The 15,592-nt window shown below is 40.6% G+C and overlaps 1 protein-coding gene across 3 annotated transcripts in view; it reads right to left on the minus strand.

The window, feature by feature from the left end:
* Window positions 1-9,355: 9,355 nt before the first annotated feature.
* Morf4l1 (mortality factor 4 like 1) overlaps window positions 9,356-15,592 on the minus strand; it is a 20,839-nt gene continuing 14,602 nt past the window's right edge. For all 3 annotated transcript variants that reach the window (XM_027410967.2, XM_027410966.2, XM_027410965.2), the window contains 7 exons: window positions 15,244-15,269; window positions 14,806-14,894; window positions 14,060-14,161; window positions 12,662-12,750; window positions 12,239-12,411; window positions 11,578-11,662; window positions 9,356-10,107 (listed from right to left, as the gene is read on the minus strand). In XM_027410967.2, the coding sequence (XP_027266768.1) occupies window positions 10,023-10,107; window positions 11,578-11,662; window positions 12,239-12,411; window positions 12,662-12,750; window positions 14,060-14,161; window positions 14,806-14,894; window positions 15,244-15,269 (649 nt within the window). In that variant the 3' untranslated portion in view covers window positions 9,356-10,022. The remainder of the gene's footprint in view (window positions 10,108-11,577; window positions 11,663-12,238; window positions 12,412-12,661; window positions 12,751-14,059; window positions 14,162-14,805; window positions 14,895-15,243; window positions 15,270-15,592) is intronic.

The raw sequence follows: 15,592 nt of genomic DNA on the forward strand, positions 1-15,592 counted from the left end.
GCCCCTAGCTGACATTCCTCTCCATCTGCTGGGAGTGGGGAAGACATCACTGTTTGGGAGTATGATGTTAGGGGTGCTGGTGGCAATGCCAGCTGGATGGAGATCCCAGGAGGAAAAGCAGGTTTAGAAATTTGCTTTTTCCAAATCCCAGGAGGAAGAATAGAGGAAATGTCCAGGATACAGCAGAGCCAGGGCAGCCCTTAAAGCTAAAACTAAAGAAAAGAAACTGGCTAGTTTTTAACCAGATAAAATTTTAACAAAATCAGGAAAAGAGAACTACATAACAACAAAATGTTGCCTAGGAATAACTGCCCAAAGTGCTATGTGAAGAAAAATATTCAATTGTGAAACTCTGCCAGTTGTGGTGGCACAACTCTTTAAACCCAGCACTTGGGAGGCAGAGACAGGAGATCTCTGTGAGTTTGAGGCCAGCCTAGTCTACAGATCTACAGCAAGAGTGTCAGGATAGGCTCCAAAGCTACACAGAGAAACCCTGTCTTGAAAAACCAAAAAAAAAGTTATAGCCCAAAGATAAAAGACATCACAAGAGAACTAGATCAATGCCTTTTATCAATAAAGATGTGAAAAGCCTCAATAAAAAGCCAGCAAGAAGGGCAGCACATCCAAATCAAATGTGACTCACTCCAGGAAGAAAGAGTGAGTCAACATGTAAAAATCAATGTAAGGTACCAAATTAATATAACAACGGCCAAAATATTGCACAAGTATCTCAGTAAATGTGAAGAAAACACTTGAAATAAATTCAATACTTGAGGGCTGGATGTACAACTTAAGGTTACAAAGCTTTCCTAACTAGATACAGAATGTCTTGAGTAAAATGGGGGTTGGAACAGTTAGCTGGCTCAGAGGGTAAAGGCAGTTGCCACCAAACCTGATTGACAACCTGAGTTTGATCCCCAGGACCTACATTTTGGAAGGAAAGAACCAATTCCCTCAAGTTGTTTTCCAGTGCCCCAAAAGCTGCACCCACGAGTACACTCACAAATACACATGATTAAAAAAAAAAAGTAACTTTTAAAAAAATCTAGCATTGGGGTGAGGAACAGTCAATGACAGAGTACATGTGTAGCCTCCCTGATGCACAAGCCTGTGTGTGAGAACACACACACAGTTTTATGATTTTAAAAAACTTTAATGAGGGGCTAGAGAGATGGCTCAGCAGTTAAGAGCACTGGCTGCTCTTCCAGAAGTCCTGAGTTCAATTCCCAGCAACCACATGGTGGCTCACAACCATCTATAATGAGATCTGGTGCCTTTTTCTGGATTGAAGGCACACATGCAGACAGAACACTGTAGACATAGTAAATAAAAAAAAATAAAAAACCTTAATGAAGTAGGAATAGATATCAACCTGACAAAGGACATCTAAGAAAAACCCACAGCTAATATGCTAGTGGTGAAATACTGAATACTTTCCCCCTTCAACCAAGGACAAAAGAGGAATTTGCTCTCACCAGCTCTGTTCAGTACAGCAGGTGATAGGTAGCCTGGGCAACCAGATGAGACAACAGTAGAACAGGTATTCACAGTGAAAGGAGCAAAACTACTCTATCCATAGATGAAACCTTATACATAGCAAACCCTAAAGAAACAAACACTATTAAGAGCTGAAATAAGGAAAGTCAACTGAAAGCTTTGTGTATTAAATACGGACACCATAGACACCAAGTGAAAAATCCAATAGGATTTGCAAAACATCTAACAGAGATCTAGCATCTGAAATATGTAAAAACAAAACCGAAAGGCTGGAGAACACTAGCTGGTCTTCCAGAGTTCCTGAGTTCAGGTCCCAGCAACCACATGATGGTTCACAACTATCTGTAAAGAGATTTGGTGCCCTCTTCTGGCCTGCAGGGGTACATGCAGACAGAACACTGTAAACATAATAAACACATCTTAAAAAAAAAAAAACAAAAAAAACAAAAGACTCCTACACCTCAACGAGATCCTTTTATTTTTTTTAATCTTTTAACTTATTTGGAAAGGGGCAAGAGGACATGCACATACCACAAAGTACGTGTAGGGATCAGAGGCAACCATCAGGAGTCTGTTTTCTTCCTCCACCACATGGCTTCCAGGAATCAAACTCAGGTCCTCAGACTTGTGGGCAAGCACCTTTTTACCCCCTGAGCTATCTCAGTGACCCCTTCCCCTTTTCTTTTAAAAATGTATTGCGTTTATTTTGTGTGTGCATGTGTATATGTGTAGACATGCAGGTGCCACAATGCATATATTGAAGTCAGAGGACAACCTGTGAGGGTTGGTTCTCTCTACCACCAACCATGTGGGCTCTGGGAATCAAACTCAGACCATCAGGTCGAGGCAACTGCCTTCACCCACAGAGTCACCTTATCAACCCAAAAAAGTGCCCTTTTTTGAGGTGGCTGATGATTTAGCTCAAAGTAGAATTCTTGCTTAGCATGACAAGGCCCTAGGTTTCATCCTTAGCATTGCTAAAAGAAAAGCAAACAAACAAAAAAACACTTCTGTAGACAGTTAACAGCTTTATTCCTAGAGGCAGGAGAATAGACAAAAACCCTTGATATACCTCTGTCTTCTCATTTCTATGGAACAATGCCTAGACTATTGGAGACTACAGCAGCCAGCAGCATTTTGCTTCTTAAGACAAGAGCTTGCTGCATAGTTCAGGCTGGGTTAAACCAGGTAGGGAGCCTCCTGCCTCGGCCTCCTTAGTGCTGGCATTGTAGACATGCATCACATCTAGCTTAAAATGCTTGCTTTCAACTAGAGTTGGAAACTTGTGAAGCAAAAGACAACCAGAATATCAGAACATGCACGTCACAAAGCTTTTTTAAAAAATCAAAATAAGCCAGAAATGTGGCACACATATATTATTCCCACACTGGGGAGGTTGAGGCAGGAGGTTCGGAGTTCCAAGATGAGTCTAGACTACTTTAATTCTAGGCCAGCCTGGGATATGGGTGGTGAGGAGAAAGGTTAGTGAGGGAAAGAGGAAGCGTGGGGAGGGGGAGGGGGTGTATAACCACAATTGTTTAAAAAAAAAATAAACCAAACGGTCTCAGATGAATCTGCCTCAGCAAAACAATGGGTGAAATTGCTCTAAAAGGAGCGAACTCCACCCCCAAGAGGTGAAGTACAAGTGGCCCACTGAATGAGAGCAGAAGCCTTCCTTTCTTCAGCCTGGGCACACCAGCCCAGTGTGCGGAAGATAATGGACTAGAATCAATAGCTGACGAAGGCAGCAAGCTGGAAGACCTTTCTTCCAATTCTTCAAGGTTCCCTCTAATGACCCTGACTGGCAGAAAATTTCAGAGCTAAGGATTGGGGGGGGGGGTGCGTGCGAGTGTGTGTGAACCACAGTGAGAGTGTGGAGGTCAGAGGACAACTGCTTTGGAGATTGAACCCAGGTTGTTAAGCTTGGCAGCAAGTGCCTTTACCTGCTCACAAAGCACAGGATTAAAGCCCAGAAGCAGTCAGTGTCTTCCTAACAACCCCAGTCATGCCCTCCTGAGGATCCTCATCCCCAAACACTCTTCCACTGTTTTATCACCAGGCCACACTTCTCCCTCAAGTCCCACAAGTACGTCTGTCCCTCATATAAATGAAGATTTGTCAGGCCTCACTGTGGACACCTGAAACCCCCGAACTCCAGAGGTTGAGGCAGGAAGAACAAGAGTTTGACTCCTTATCCTAACTCATTTGCATCCAGCACCTCAGCTACTGTGGTGTTCGCTTTGGCTTTTCTTCAGTGTGACCTCAAATAGCATTCCCAGTGCTGAGAATATGGCTCAGTGGTACAGCACTTACCAACCAAGCAAAAGGCCTTAGACTGAACCCTCCTTTCAGCCTCTATTAACAGCAATCAGGAGACTGGGTGGGACAACCAGTTCAAGGGCAATCTCTTCCACAGTTTGAGGACCGCTTGGGTTACAGAAGACTGTCTCAGAGAACAAAAAAATCATTCCTTGCGTTGGAGAGATGACTCAGAGATTGAGAGCACTGGCTGCTCTTCCAGAGGACGGGTTAGATTCCTAACAGCCACAGGGCAGCTCACAAATGTCTGTAGTCTCAGTCCCAGGAGATCCAATGTCCTCTTCTGGCCTCTGTGGGCATTAGGCCCACCCGTGGTACAGACATACATGCAGGCAAAAACACCCATACACATAAAATAACTTGAAGTTTAAAATCATTTTTGAAGCCGGGCGCTGGTGGCATATGCCTTTAATCCCAGCACTCGAGAGGCAGAAGCAGGTGTGAGTTCGAGACCAGCCTGGTCTACAAGAGCTAGTTCCAGGATACCCTCCAAAGCCACAGAGAAACCCTGTCTCGAAAAAAACAATCCCCCCCCCCACACCGAAAAAAAATCATTTTTGAAGAATCTGACTATCCATTGGTGCTGTTTTTTACCTCAACCATTTGCCTCACAAGTTAACCCTAGCCAAATCCAGAACTGTTCAGCTGAGCCTGCAAGTCATGAGAAAATCATTCTTAGGTATTTGTTAGATTGCCCCTAGGGCTTCAAGCATGCTAGGCAAGTGCTCTACCACTGCAGCTAAGATTCTCTTACATTTGCCTACCTTCTTTCAATTGTAATACTGTTTTCTTCAGACATATTGCTATGCAACCCTGACCTCAACTTGTGATCTTCCTGCCTCCTGAATGCTAAGATCACCTATTTACCATCCCGGAAGGTCCTTACAATCTTTATATCTTGGAATTGTCCATTAAAACAGCATGTAGCTGGAGTGATGGCTGAATGGTTAACACTTGCTGTTCTCCCAGAGCACCTGAGCTTGATTCCCAGCACCCATAGGAGGGTGCTAACAACTGCTTGTTAACTCGAGGGAGATCTGACCCTTGGAAATTTAAAGCTTATTTTCAATTTCTATTGGTGCTAGGGATTGAAACCAGGGCCTTGCACATGCTAAGTAAGCAATACCACTGAGAAACCTATGCCCCTATCCCCAAGAGTCTTATTCAATAAATTGTTCCCCTGAATTCCTAGTTTGCTTTCTGTTGCTGTAAATAACACCATGATGAAAAAACAACTTGAAAAAGTATTTATTGCTATTTAAAGGTTACAGTTGGTGCATCATCTAGGGAAAGCCAGGGCAGGGGTTCAAGGCCAAGAGCTTGAAGCAGAGGCCATACAAAAACACTGCTTACTGGCTTATTCAGCCTACTTTATGTTACCCAGGGGTACAATGGATACAATAGGTGGGGCCCTGCAAGAGCACTCATTAATCAAGAAAACGCCCTGAATGTGCCCACAGGCGATCTGATTGATAGAATTCCTCAACTGAGTTTCCCTCTTCCCAGGTGACTTTAGTTTGTGCCACTGGATAATAAAACAAATTTTATGTATTACCATTATCAGGAAGATGTTTTGTAAAATCAACAAGACCGTCTGTTATCTTGTTAGCTATGCTCAGTGCTTCATGCATCTCTCACCTTCTATATACTTTTTCTGATAGATTTTCTGACTGTTTTTTTCTGCAAGCTTTTTTTTCTTAAACTTGTTTACACTGAGTTGAAAGCAGTTATTTTGTTCCAATTTATTTTTGTTTGGATTTAACCGAGTATTTTATTTGAATGTATGCATATGCAAAAACATATGGTACCTACAGATGCCCCAAGAGGGTGTTGAATCCTCTGGAACTGAGTGTATGAAGGTTGTAAACCACTGAGTACTGGGACCAATAGCAACAAGCACTCTTTACCCTCTCCAGCCGGTTCTCAACGTTTTAAGTATCCACTGTCCTCAGCTTTTACTCTCTCATTGTCAGTTTAGAGGCTTTTGAACCTGGGATGTTTTCAGACGCTGTTGGGTTTTAATAACTGAAATTTTTGTTGTGCTTGAAAGTTGCAGGATTTCTTCAATCTTTGCACCAGAAAGTCTCACCAACTCTCCCTCCCAAGCAGCCAGAAATCTCAGGTACTCTGCAGCTCTCTCCTGCTTTTCTGATTTCCTTAGATGTCACTAGGTTATCTAGACCGCCATTGTGGTTTGTTTCCTAGGCTTTCCTTCCCTTTGTCGTCTCTACCTTGATTCATCTAACTTTTCTATTAAACCCAATCATTCCATTTTGGTATACATTATTATTATTTTGGAGTTTTGTTTTGTTGCCTGTTCATTTGGGTGAGAGTGACATCAAACATCTAATCCTCATGCTTTACCTCCTGATGTAAGTTATATGCCACTGTATCTGATTTGGTTTCTATTTCACTGTCAATTGCTTCTTGAACTTAACCCAATTTCTCATCTTTCAATGTTGAACAATATTTTTAAATGTCTTACACTGGTGTCAGAATGATTTTTCTAAAGAACAAAGTAGGATTTGTCACATTCCTCTAGAATACAAATAGCTTGAGGCAACCATGTTAGACCCTGGGTTCCCCCATTTATACTACTATTGCAAACATAGCTACAGCTTTTGCCTTTTCTTTAGTCTATGTAGCAATCTAAGCAATAGTGGAGAGGCTACTAAATGCCCTTCCCTGATAATGAGATTGATGACTACCTTATATGCCATCCTAGAGCCTTCATCCAGTAAATGATGGAAGCAGAGGCAGACACCCACAGCTAAACACTGAGCCGAACTCCTGGAATCCAGTTGCAGTGGAAGAGGAGTGATAAGCAAAGGGGTCAAGAGCATGCTGGAGAAACCCACAGAAACAGCTGGCCTGAACAAGGGGGAGCTCATGGACCCCGGACTGATAGCTGGGAAACCAGCATAGGACTGACCCAGACCCCGCTGATCCTGGGTGTCAGTTAGGAGGCCTGGGCAATCTATAGGGCCTCTGAAAGTGGATCAGTATTTATCCCTAGTATAGGAATGGACTTTGGGAGCCCATTCCATATAGAGGGATACTCTCTCAGCCTAGGCACACAGGGGAGGGTCTAGGCCCTGCTCCAAATGATGACAGACTTTGAAAATCCCCCAAGGGATCCCCTCACCCTCCCTGGGAAGCAGTGGAGGAGGGGAGAGGGAACTGGGATTGACATGTAAAACAAGCTTGTTTCTAAATTTAGGGGAGGGGGGTGTCTATGTATCTCTGGCTGGCCTGGAACTTATTGTTGCTATGTAGTATGTAGATGAGCTTGGCCTCAAAGGTATTTACCTGTCCCCGCTAGGATTAAAGCCATGAGCTGCTACACAAAGTTTTAAAACTTTCTAAAGTATGGCCAGCATCAGCCCCAATAAACATGGGTGTGCCACAGTGTGGTTGTTGATGCTGGTGGAGTGACTTTATATTGGTCTTAAGTCCATTTTGTTTCTTCTTCACTTTCAATTATTTTCCTCCTTTAAATATCTTTTCTTTCAACTCAAAACAGTGAGACAAATCTTTATTGGTCAGAGAGGCTGACACCTCCAAATCCTGGGCTCTAGGTGAAGGTACAGAACACAGTGCAGGGTGGTTCCATTTGTGTGCTGTATCCAAACTGCAATCTAAGTCAAACTGCCCGTCTTTTGGACCTTGGGGCTGCTTTCTGGAATATTCCATGGGCACAGATTTGGGGCCCTGGTTTATGGCCCTTGTCTTGGGATAGGGAATTTCCTTTATTTTAAACCTTTTATATAAATAGTAGGAGGTATCATTTTGTCTTGTCCTTTAAATATCTAAGAGACTTTTTATGTGATATCCCATTATCTAGACAGAAAGCAGATGGAATTTTCATTCAGATTTGTCTTCCTTTTCTGCTCATGTATTTACGCCAAAAGTTATACTTCCTCTTAAATCTCTTGGTGTTCTGTAGTGTAATCTTTCACTTTTGCTAATGTATAACCCCTGGGAAGTACAACATTTCATATACTGTGTTGTTCTTCAATGTGCTTTGTTCATTCAACAACATATGAAAGCAAACTCAAGAGGAAAAAAACACCCAAACAAACCAACGATGGCTGAAACAACAGGTGACAAAGGCAGGAAACACGGTATCCAGCTTTCAGAAATTGTATGTTAATATGAGTAGTATTAGAGGCTAAAGAGATGACTTAGTGATTAAGAGCACTGGCTGCTCTTTCAGAAGACCTGGGCTCAATTCCCAGCACGGGACACCTCACAACTGTCTGTAGCTCCAGTTTCAGGGGATCTGACACACTCAACACACACACACACACACACACACACACACACACACACACACACACACACACACACACACACACGAAAGCAAAATACCAATGTAGAATGTACATAAACTTACATGATGTATACACATACATCATAAATGGTGGCCTAGTGGCTCACTTCTGTTAGGTTTGATTAATCAGAAGGCAGAAGTTTGACACCAGCCTAGTCTACACAGCAGATTCCAGGCCAATCGGGATGGAAGTGGGGAGGGGAAGCTTACGATGGGTATGGTGGAGCATAGAACAGGCCTGTAATCACAGTATTTGGGAGGCTAAAGCCAAAGAACCATGAGTTCCAGCCTGGACTATCAGATGAGATGCTAATTTGGCTTTCACTCCCATGAGTCAAGCAAGAGCAAAAGGGAGTGGCATCAGTTTTAACCTTATACGGCATTAAGAGGGAGAAGTACGGTGTGATAATTCACATCAGCCCATGATCAATGTTGTATGGGTTATACTTAAACTCAGCTCTGCACTTAGCCAAACACACACAAATGAATTAACCTCTGTAATCTTGGTCTTCTGGTTAAAATCTACAAGGCAAAAATTCTAATGGTTGGAGCTGGAAATAAGGTTCAACAGTTAAATGCACTAGCTGCTCTTCCAGAGGGCTCGGGTTCGGTTCACACTATGCACATGGCAGCTCACAGCTTTCTCTAACTCCAATCCCAGGAGCTCCAATGACCTCTCCTGGCTTCTATGGGATTGAGGCACAGAGGAATAGTGCACAGGCACACATGCAGGAAAAACACCCACGTTTTCCCCAGTTGCTGGTTGTATTAACAAAACACCAGAAGTCATGTAGCAGTATAAAGCTGGCCGGTTAGGTTCACAAAGCCCAAAAAGTGAACAGAGAGCTAACAGGAACCAGGTATGCTAATTCTGAGAAAACAATTTCAAAACCTAAAGTGTATCACCAATCCTTAATAGGACAAGCTATAAAAATTAAAAGCACATTATATGCAAGCAAAGTACCATCATGTCCACAGATGCAACAAACTAGATCCGAGTGAAGGAAGGCACTATCATGTAAACATCTAGCCTTTTAGCTAGGAACCAATATGACAAATTTCTACAACCAACAGTTTACTCCACACCCAAATAAACTTTTCATTCCATAAAGATCAAACAGGAAATTAAATAGTCTCCTGAACAATCAGTATCTAATCACAAATATACAATGTGCCAAGGTTTTGATAACACAGCCACACAATCTCTTGAAATTTAAAGAAAAAATTTATTGAAGATCTGAAAAACAACTCCTACAAGATTGACTTTTCCATAAAACTGTAGCTACACGATGCATTGCGTCTATAATGTTAAAACGTGCATTAGACACAAATACAAAAACCATGAAACAAGCCACCATTTTTTAACAATTAAGCAAAGATAAAATACCTAAGGAACAACATGGATGACTTGCAAAGGATGGGCTCTTTAAGCACCATTAAAAAAAAAAAGAGCACAGATGGATGAGTGTTCAGTTATATACACTGAAGTGAACCTTTGGCACTAGGAATCAGAGCATTTTGTCATAGAGCATTAACACATATTATAAAAGTGCGTAGTGTCAAAGGAACAGAACCACCAGCATTCAAAAGCAGCTTTGTCAACTAGGCAATAAAACACTCTACAGCATGTCTCTCTGTTGTCCATCACTGAATACACTGGTAGAAACTTTGAAATGAAAAGAAAGAAGAAAAGGAGCACTGACTCCTTTTATTTTCTCTGTTTAAATCAAACAGAAAACAAACATCAATTGTTATACACTAATGGTCTTCAAAGTACAGCATTTGTACAAGAGAAGGACTAAGAATCAAACTGTTTACAGAGATCCAAGCACGAGTGAGAGAGAGAGAGAGAGAGAGAGCGTGAGCACGCCCCTCACACGGCTTTCCGATGGTACTCAGGAGGAGCCACTTCATAATCACTGGCACTGAACAAAGTTGCAGAATTCTTCGCCAGGTACCTAAAAGAAAAAATATTAACTCATTGTAAAAATGTTAAGTTACGCTAACTATATAGTCATGCATAAATCACTGCATTCTCAAAAAACATTACAATCCAAACCAAGGAACAACCTGCAGGAATTTGCAAACAGCTATCCTATTATACTGCAGCACTACCCTAAAACAGTAATACCAATTTTCTCTAACCCTTTCAAAACTGTTCAATTCCATCAAAGGAAGTCTATGAACACATTTCAAGTTCAAACCTGAAATAAAGGGATGTGAAATAGTGCATTTCTGTATCATCAAAGAAAAATTGGAGTCTGGAGAAAATATTTACAACAGTTAGCAAAAGGGCTACAGATAACTCCAGATCCTTCCTCCTAATACCAAGCCCAAAAAGTAATCCACAGCAACCATTGTCCATATTCTGAAAAGTACAGTCTTTTCAAATTGAAATGTTTCTCTCCAAAAAATCAGAACGCACCAGCTACTACACCTGATTTCTTCTTCATTCAGTGTTAAATAGTATCCTTGTTAGTGTATTTAGAGCAACCTATCATTTTCAAAACCTGCTTGGTTTTAAGTTCTTCTCTATTATAAATAAACGCTCCCCAACATGTTATAAGCTAGAACTGCCTCTTTCCATTTCTTCGATCTTTTAAACTCAACAAATCTTCTTTTTTGTTTTTGTTTTTTTTTTGGTTTCTCAAGACTGGGTTTCTCTGTGTAGCTTTTGGAGACTATCCTGGCACTCGCTCTGGAGACCAGGCTGGCCTCGAACTCACAGAGATCCTCCTGTCTCTGCCTCCGAGTGCTGGGATTAAAGGCATGCGCCACCAACACCCGGCTAAACTCAAGATGTTTATTGTTAACTTATATTTGTATTATAACATTGGGCATTATTTTTCAGACAGGTCTCAGCATATAGCTCGGTCTGGCAACAAACTTTAAAAAATGCTTCTACCTCAATTTGACAAGTGTGAGACATCATTGCCATTTCTAAACCCTGTATTTTTTGGTTTTGGTTTTTTGAGACAGGGTTTATCTGTGGCTTTGGAAGCTGTCCTGGAACAGCTCTTGTAGACCAGGCTGGCCTCGAACTCACAGAGATCTGCCTGCCTCTGCCTCCTGAGTGCTGGAATTAAAGGCGAGCGCCACCACCACCAGGCGCCCTTTCTTTATTTACCCCCTTAACAGTTTATCTTTCTACTCTCTAATACAGGTGACTGCAAATCTTCAAAATTAACCTACAGTGTTTTCACTGCTTAATAGCTTAGAGATTTAATCACTCCATCATTTCCCATACAAAACCTACATGGTCACTCTCATCTGTGAGATTCCAATATATATTATTTATATTGCTCTAGTGCTTTATTGACATCTGTATAAATGTACTGCCTATTTTAGTAATTATCATGTCAATCTCTCCTTTCAAACATGAATTTTAAGTAACCACCCCAATTGTTTGTGATTTCAATTAAACTTACTTGAGGAAATCATGTAGATAGTTCAGTAATAAAGCAAGGCTTTTCTCATCTAGAGGTGTATAGGCCAACATCGCTCCAATTCGCACTATTTAACAAAATAATCCAGTTACAGTTATATCCAAGGCAGCACTATAACCATACACATTAACTATTTTAGAAGTAAATGAGCTGTCACAGATTCCATAGAACTAAATGATTCTATGTGTATGAACAGACGCGTGCATACGTGCATGCGTGTGTGTACCTTGTAAGCTAAGGATAACTTTGAAAGTCTTTCCTCACGTACCATTCACTGGACTGGAGAAGCCAGTGAGAACCCAAGATGCCCACACGTCTACCTCCCCAGCACTGGATCGTAAGTATCTACCATTACACCCAGCTTTATGTGGGTTTTGGGGCGGAGGGATTCCTCACACTTGAATTTTATGGATTGAGCTATTGCCCCAGTCTTGGTGATTATTTTTCAAAATTCTTTCTCAAAAAGAGATTTTGCTGTTTAAATCTTTTAAATAAGATCTTAAAGAAAACTCCAATGAAAACAATCATGTTTTGGAAAGTTATTTTACCTCCCAGTCACTTAGCAAAGACCAAAAAAGCAAGCAAACAAAAAAACCAATTATTGCAGGGTCAAGAAGAAGGGGGGAAGATAAAGTCTTATTACCAAATAATCTCAGTAAATGTGGTGCTCCATACACCTGGGACATGGGTGCATCAGGGTGATCTGCAAGAATCTCAGCATACTGTGGTCTCTCAAATTTGTAGAGTAGCTGAGTGCCCAGCATTACATTGAAGTACTCCTTTATCCCTGCCACAACCTCATTAACAGCATACTCCCTGATAAAAGAACAACAACATTACTTTCAAAATATTTCCTTTCTGGAAGGATGTAAAGGCTAAAGATCTATGGCTAAGACAGTTTTAACAAGTAAAATCAATTTCAAATTTATATAATAAAGGACTTAGAAAACTACAGCTTTCAAAATAGCGAAACTTTTAATGGTCATGTAAGAACCTAGTATAGCCGCAATTATACCTAAAACAGTACTTAAATACTTTGCATGTACTCAAAAGGGTGCATTCTTACTTATTATCTGTATTTCCTCGAGATTTCTTATAGTTTGCATAATCCTCCAAAATGGAATCCACATTCTTCTTGGCAGGAAGATAAAAAAGCTAGGGGTAAAAATGTGAACATGAATAATGTTTACAAAGAAAAGTCCAAGAAATGTGCAAGATCAAATACCACACAGGGAGATATAATTGCATAATCCAACTAATAACTTCAAATTCCAACTATGTCTATGAATCTCAAATCTCATGAACCCTTAAGCAACAACTATTATTCTCATCCCCTTCACTCCCACTAAAGTTCTCATTTGTCAATTTAAATAGTTTGGAGTTTCTAAATCTGGATTTAGGTAATCCAACTCTTTTTGACATTCAAGTTTTTCTGGATTCATATATTCCTGTGTCATGAAAGCATTTAAAGAGTTTGAACTTTCAGTGGGGAGGAAAGAGGCTCCTAAAACTAAACAAGTAAACAAGGCTCAGAAAGCTGACACTTGAAAGATCCTCAGGGATCCTTCCAGGCAGCTAAGATGGAGCTCCAGGGACACAACTTTCATGGTTCAATTAGGGGTGGGTTTTTCAGTGGTATCCCTACTTTTGAATTGCTCACATTTCTGTAAGCAACCCATTATTCATGCTCTATAAACCCCAAAGCCTCACTGGCTTACCAAGCTGGCTTGCTGTTGACATCCATTCTATCTTAACATGGGAGAAAAATTATTTAACATCCCACAAATGAGTGGCTAAATCCTAGACCTTATTTACATTGAGGATCAATTGCAGGTATGTTATATGCTTTCTACTATATTCCATTATCAAGACATGTATGAATGCTCTATTGACAACAACATTTAGGATGGAAAATGCATGTTTCTCTGCCTATTAATTTTTTTTAAAGAATCCTGCTCCAGCAACCTCCAACTTTTTTTGTTGCTGTTTTTCAAGACAGGGTTTCTCTGTATAGCTTTGGTGCCTGTCCTGGAACTCTTGTAGACCACACTGGTCTCAAACTGACAGAACTCCGCTTGCCTTATGCTGGGACTAAGGGCCTGCACCACCTGCACCCAGCTTCCTCCAACTTTCTTAATTACCATAAACTAATAAAATTTTAAGGGACTGGAGAGATGGCTCAGCAATTAAGAGCATTACAGGATGTAAGGTTCAATTCCCAGCAACCACATATGGCAGCTCACCATCTGGAACTCCAGTTCCAGGAGATCCAATGCCCTATATTCTGGCTTCCAGAGGCACTGCACACAGGCCGTGCCATACAGACACACAGGCAAAAACAAAACAAAAACACCCACAAAATTTTAAAAGATGTATTAAAATACTCCAGTCATAAAACTTCAGGCCTTTTTATCTTTTTGTCAAATATAACCATATAACTAAACCTGTGTAGTTTTCAAGTTACCTGTTTTTGTCTGGTGATCAAGTCCCAGTCATCCACAAGCCATGGTTTCAGCTCTTCCGGGATCTTTACTTTAACTTCAACTCTGTTCATGAATGTTTCTTCCTAAATATAAAAAGGGAAGGTATTACAAACCTTTTCTTGCTTAATAATAACTTCTCTTTTGATCTTCAGACACTAGCTATATACTAATTCCTTGACGTAGTCACTCATAAAGGAGGAACTGCCATTGAAAAAAACAATACATGAAATCATGCAGCCAGGAGAAAAGAATATGGTCTTGAGTTATAGTGGCCCTTAACTACATTTTCTCTTCTGAAAAATGGTAGTATTCTGAACTGATGCAACTTAAAAGCATCTTCACATTTACTGATGATACTCAAATGATTATCTCAAACATGGCTTTCTTCCCTTCCCATCTCCATACTTGGTTTTACCATGCAGCTCTGGTTGTCCTATAACTCATGACATAAACCAGAGGCCTGAGGGCTGGGATTAAAGGTATGCACCACCATGCACAACTATCTTTAAAGACAAATTTTTTTCTCTGAATTACTACTAGACCAGGATCTGCCTATGCACTCTGGTAGCGTATGTCAGTAACCCAAGCATTTCCAAATCTGAAGCATGAGGCTATCCTGTCTCAAACACTAACAGCTGGAGGGAAGGGAGTAGGGAAGTAAAGAAAAAGGATCATTAGTGTTTTTAGACCAGCTTGGGGGAGGGGAGGGCACACACAGAAAACTCACATTTTCAACAGTTGGATCTACCCGGGCTCTTTTCTTCCTAGGAGGCTGAGGTGTCTCACTGGTACTGCCACCATCTCCATTTCCGGGTGCTACAAAACGTATGGGAGGTGGGGTGGGGTACTGGTTAAGTAAAATTCTTCACGGTATAGAGTGTCTTGATTTAAGGTCTTATTTTCTTCATTACAGACATTTCATAAATCTAACTTAAAAGCATCATATTTTTACCAAAACAAAACCTTATTGATCACTTAAAACACTTAGGAAGTATTTAGTAACAGCATATATTTAAAAAGCTATTTTACTAGGAGAATCATTAAGGCTAAAGCAGTAGGTGGAAACAATCTTACAGGAGGTCAATAAACCACATATTACATGTCAGTTTAAAGTAGTGAATTCACAATCCAAATGTTATAAAGAATAGATCAGTTTTAATCTTACTTTTCTGCTTGGTCTTTTTTGTTTTCCTGAAAAGAGAAGAAAACAAAAGTTACTCCTAGAAACTGTTTCAACTCTTATGAGAAGTAAATTCAGAAAAAATAGCCCATTTTCAATGACTATAAATTTGCCTCCCAAAATACTTATTTTGATTTTAGATTTATAACCCTGTCCTACTTGTTCCTTTTATAACCAAACTCCAATGCCAGCAGGATGTAATCCTAAAGGCCTTCGGAGGAATGAGATCTGGCAAATGGATGTTTTTCACTTTACAGAATTTGGAAATTTGAAATATGTACATCATACCATTGACACATTCTCAGGTTTCCAATGGGCTACTGCTCTCAACTCT

This window comes from Cricetulus griseus, chromosome 4, assembly GCF_003668045.3.
Source record: "Cricetulus griseus strain 17A/GY chromosome 4, alternate assembly CriGri-PICRH-1.0, whole genome shotgun sequence".
NCBI classification, from domain to species: domain Eukaryota; kingdom Metazoa; phylum Chordata; class Mammalia; order Rodentia; family Cricetidae; genus Cricetulus; species Cricetulus griseus.